Source organism: Alligator sinensis, unplaced genomic scaffold (assembly GCF_000455745.1).
Source record: "Alligator sinensis unplaced genomic scaffold, ASM45574v1 scaffold117_1, whole genome shotgun sequence".
Taxonomy (NCBI): domain Eukaryota; kingdom Metazoa; phylum Chordata; order Crocodylia; family Alligatoridae; genus Alligator; species Alligator sinensis.
This window is the reverse complement of record NW_005841855.1, coordinates 108,356-113,666: the sequence shown is the minus strand read 5'-3', so window position 1 is coordinate 113,666 and position 5,311 is coordinate 108,356. Positions and strand designations below refer to the sequence as shown.

Here is a 5,311-nt window from a genome sequence, read left to right as displayed (position 1 = left end):
GGGGGCAGGGGGGGCAGGGGGAAGCCTAAGCAGCCCCTTGCAGGCTGGAACTCTGACAACCTGAAAGGGAAAAAACACAGTTTCCCACATTTTTCTCCTTTAAAAGAGAATCCATTTTTAAAGTTTGTTCATGACCCTTTCATATATTCTTGTGACCCACTTTTGGGTTGTGACCCATGGATTGGTAAACACTGGCTTAGACAAGCCAGACATTTTCACCTTCAGAGAGAACTTTGTGGGTGGTATGAGTGACTGGTGCCTCCTGAATCAAGCAAATTGTCTTGTTGGGCACATCCAGACCCATCTGCAATGCAACAAATGCACACTCAGGCATTCACTGCACTGTTACTTTGCCATTTCTTCACCAGCCTAATTCTTCACCAGCCTAATTCTTCACCAGCCTCTTTGTGGTGGTGAAAAAATAGGAAAAAACCTGCACCTAAAAAAAGGGGAGTCAGCTCACATGGTGGCAGTACATGCTGCCCAAAACCAGAACCTGTGCAGTCAGAGCCATGCTCCAGCTGCTGACCAGGCTTGCTGTTGCAGGATTGCTGTGGCTGCAGCTCTCGGAGGCCTCAAGGACCATAGGTAAGGCTGCTGGGCATTCCCTACCCCACCCAGGGCAACATGCTGCACACCAGAGTGTGCATGGCATGAGTGTTCCCTGGGGACAAGTAGCAGCGGCACACATTGTGCAACTGCTGTTGGTCCCCAGGGAAACACATTCCCATTCATGGGGATGTGCCCCTGTTGTTTGCTAACTAACTCCTAAGTCCAGACAGGACTCTGGCCATCCTTTGCAAATAAACAATGCTGCATCAGAGAAATAACTGACTCTTATCATCTTCCTATTGGGAGCAATTTACCAGATCCTGAGCGCGTCTGCACTTGCGCCCAGAGCCAACCCAAGCAGGGTGCAGGGCCCAGGGCAAATCAGCCCGTGTGGGACCCTGCCCCCACCCCAATCCTGCATACCCCGGACCCAAAGAAGCTGCTGCTGCCATTGGCAGTGGTAGCTGCAGCAGGGAGGAGGAGGGAGGGAGCAAGCGACCAGATGCAAAGCTGGCGGTGCACAGTCACTACGGCCACTCCATCTGGCTCTGTGGGGCCCCCCAAAGTGCAGGGCCCAGGGCGGTCACCCCAATTCACCCCCCACAGGGATGGCCCTACCTGTGTCCGACTGTGCAGTTGTCACTGAACAGTCATTTAGTACTTGTTTTAGCAACAGCTAAACAGCAACAGTAACAGCTGTTACTGCGCAGTCCCAGCAGTGCACAGGTTGATTCTGACCCTACTGCGTAGTAGCTCATTGCTACTGTGCAGTAGCATCGGCACAACAGTTTGTGCTCACTGATGCTACAGCAATGTAGTGTCTTGTGTAGACATGCCTCATGAATTCTGGCTAACTGCTTTTCAGGTACAATAATACTGTCCTTGAGGCCTCACTAACCAGATCTCAGAGAAGAATTTTGTTCAGGGTGTAAAATAGTCTTTTATTCCGTTTCCCACAAATCTCTACTTGGTACAACTCCCTTCAAATGAAACACCCCATTTATTTTGCAGTGGGAAGATCTTCAGCGGAGAGTTATTTGTCAGAAATGATTACAATAAATGCTGTATTTTGACTGTTAACCCTCTTCAGTCACTGTACAAATCAGACTTGAACTCGTATCTATAGAGGTGAGGATCAATGGACTTTTTAACTGAGATGTAAAAACGACCCGTAATAATATTGCTATAATCAGTCTTTTTTACAAATGGATCCAGCCATCCCATTTTATCAGCCAATTCCCTTTGCATCTCATACCATCATACAGATTTTTTTAGATTTTTTTTTTTAGCAAGGTTGAGTTGGTCAAACAAAACTTTTTTGTCAGGTTTTAGTCTCTCGTGGGTTAACACAGTATTTGCTGTATAATTTTCCTCAGTACTTTGAATAAATACAACCTGAATTCAAACAGAACAATACTCTCTGAATTGCATTTAATGGTGTTATCTGTAGCAAAATATATTTCAAATCTTGTCATTTGTAGTATTGGTCGTATTTTATTAACTATAATTAAAACAACTGGGCATAAATAAAAGTTTTGTCAGAACTAAAGCTTAATACTCCCTTTATTCCATATTAGTAATAAACTAGTTGACTTGCATTCCTGTGATCTTTTCTATAATTAGGTTATATTTTTTTTTTTTATAAATGAAGGACTGTCAGTTCTTTTAATCAAATATACCCTACATGCTTGATATGCATGTTATAATCTGAACAGCAATATGTTAAGCTGTATATTAAAGAAAAGACGCAGGAATATAAAGTGAGACCCATGTGAAACTTGGCCATGTTCATATTTGAATTTTGTGATGTTTTATGGTATCTTCTGACCTTGAAAAGACAGATAGAAGGGAAGAAACACATGTTGTTAACTGTTAATATTGAAATGGATCTAGTTAAAAGGTCCGTGTCTCTCTGAGTTGAATATGATGGTTAATATTAGTTTTTTTATATTTGGTTGATTTTTAATATGATAGAAGAATGTATTTATATTTTCACTCTTCCTAATTTCAAAACTGTTTGAAGGGATCTCTTTCAAACTTTCCAAGAAATAAATTTCCTTTACACAGAGACCAAGCAGAAAAACTGTTAAGTCTAAAAAAGTGAAAGTTTGGGAAAGATGTAAATTTCTGTTACTTTAAATATAGTTACCCACAGCCAGTGCCTCTTAACTAAATCAAGGAATACTACAGATGAAAAGTTAATTATTGACTGTACACTGTTACCTATATGACCTACCTAGTTCGATCAATAAAATTATTCTGCTTTACACTTAGCTGAATTGAAGCAGATTCACTGTCTGCAGTATGCCTGTAGTTGGCATAAGAAAAGTTTTCTTTTAAACACCACTGTAGAAGATAAAATATATTTTTACTGTGATAGTTCCAAACAAAGTTGTAAACCATATCATGAAAACAGCTACAAATTAATAAAAGGTCCCCAATTAAGTTTACAGTTTGTCACTGATATTCATCTCTGTGTAGAGAACCAGTAACATTCAAGTCTTCAAAATGGGAACTAAATGGAACTTGATAAACTACAACCTCTTTGAGCACATTAGAGCCTCACATATTGGCTACTCAGTTGGGATGACTGAATGAATCCCATAACACAAATGACAAAATGGGCATTAAACCCACATATACCCTGCTACCACCATAAACACTACTGGGATTGCAGTTGGACAGAGCACCATGGCTATAAGCAAATAATTGCAAAGTCTAATGGATCAACATGATCCCTATTGTGTAATACTGACAAGATTAACAGCCAGAAAGCAACTGCCTCCCAAATGAGTGAAACACCAGCAAGGAGGTATTTCCATCTAGATACAACATTGAAAAATATCACAGCTCACTTGCAAGATATTTATGAGAGTCCTTGGTTTTAGAAATCACAAGACACCATCTGCAAAATTTAGCTAGGTAATACATAGTTAAATGTGAACATCTTGACACTCAGCTAAGTGATTACTCCAGAATTATTATTGGCTGTATTTTCAACACTGTCATTGAAAGTCGAGTACTGTGATATTAGGAAGGTCAGAGAAGAGAGTTACAAATATATTAGAAAGAAAACAAACATCCATAAACATCATCAGGTGGTCTCAGAACAAATATTAGTAAAACAAATTGCTTGGGTCATTTACCTTCTCTCCTAGGTAAGACTGTGGTGCTATCCAGTACAAACGGTGCACAGAAGGAGGTAACTCTTGAACGTCAGCTACTACACTATTGCTGCCTGGATTGAAAGTTACCGGAACGTCAATTTTATTATCCATTGTCTCCAAGCGCCAGTTCCTCATGTCAGAAAACTAATAAAAAAACAAATGTGGGAACTGAAATTTGTTTGTTTATTGCAACTTTTCTTATGTTGATGCACAGAGTTATTTACAGGACACAAGGTATTGATTCAATGATTCACTGAGGGTAAAATTCATCCATGTACATATGACTAGAGCAAAGCCATGTACAACTCATATCCCATTTAAAAAGCCTCAAAACAGGGTGTAAGTGGGACAGAAGTGAAGTCCCATCAAAGCATCACCCAAGCATCATGAAATATTAGGACTTAAGATCTTCCTTTAGAAAATTATTCTCCTGTTTGCTGTTACTAAAATATTTCCTGTAACATTCAATAAATATTACCCTGTGTAATTTTAGGTAGTTGAAATGTTTCCTGTTCACTACCACTTAAGTGTATTAACATTACACCCCTCCTCCCTCCCTTTATCATGTTTTGCCTATGGAAAAGAAAACAGAGGAGGCTTTTTTCATGGAGAACTCAAGTTGAGTATGAGCATAGGACTCTTTTAAACATTTTCTAGGGTTAAAATACAACCGTAATGCATGTTCTCCACAAACCAGATATAAAAAAGAGCTCCTTCATAAATGTACTGTAACTGGTCATCTGACATCAACAGTGCCTTTGGTGGTTATAGCCAGAGGGCCAGTTCCACTTCTGCTCCATCTAGTTACCTGGAAATTAACAGCTGAAAAAGGCCATTTCATATTTTTTTAGGTGTCTTAAAGCCATCAAGGCTAGCAACAGACATTCAAAAAGCCTGAGTCTGAATTGATTCAACTTTTGCAGGTTAGTCTAATCTGGCTAGGCTAAACTGGTTTGTAATCATATAGGTATTCTCTCTGGACTGAGGAAATTCAGGCATATGCCTGCAGTGGCTCAGGCTAGAAGCCAGGAGGCGCTAGAGCAGCTCTCCATTTCTTTACCAAGTACTGAGTTGAGGGGGAACATGGCCAGCCCAGGCAGGACCTCTGATTAGGGAGGTCTACCTGCACCATCTCAGGCTTTTTCCTGCTGGCTGCTCAAGGGTTGGGAGTGTTGCCAGACAGCAGCCCCGGCCTAGTACACTGAGGCAAGCAGGATGCGAACAGTGCATGCATCTGTTGATGATATGGAGCTTTTTAATCTTCCTTCCTGCTTCTTTATAGTATCTGCAGCAAACTGACAGGCAAGCAAGCCAGCAAGGGGCTGATAACAGTGTTTATCACCCCATCAGCAAAATAATAGCCTCTCTCCATTAGTTCAAGCGCTTCTTAAACAGCTTTTTCCAGGAAAGGAATTACCAGCTGACCTGTTAATTAGCTCCACAAACCCTTAAGCAAACACTGTTCTGTCTGGCTGTCCCAGTGAAATTGGAGACACAGACACCTCTCAGCATTAGCTAGGGGCCGTAGGGCTGAGGTCCATGCTGTGGAAGATGGGAGGGAGGGAGGAGGAGGTCACTACATGAGCAAGAAG

At 41.1% G+C, this 5,311-nt stretch overlaps 1 protein-coding gene across 7 annotated transcripts in view; it reads right to left on the bottom strand.

Annotated features, from left to right (window-relative positions):
• The window catches only part of LOC102386555 (laminin subunit alpha-3), a 134,312-nt gene that overhangs the window by 69,788 nt on the left and 59,213 nt on the right, over positions 1-5,311 (bottom strand). For all 7 annotated transcript variants that reach the window (XM_025213874.1, XM_025213868.1, XM_025213877.1 and 4 more), the window contains one exon: positions 3,699-3,863. In XM_025213874.1, coding sequence (XP_025069659.1) covers positions 3,699-3,863 — 165 coding nt within the window. The remainder of the gene's footprint in view (positions 1-3,698; positions 3,864-5,311) is intronic.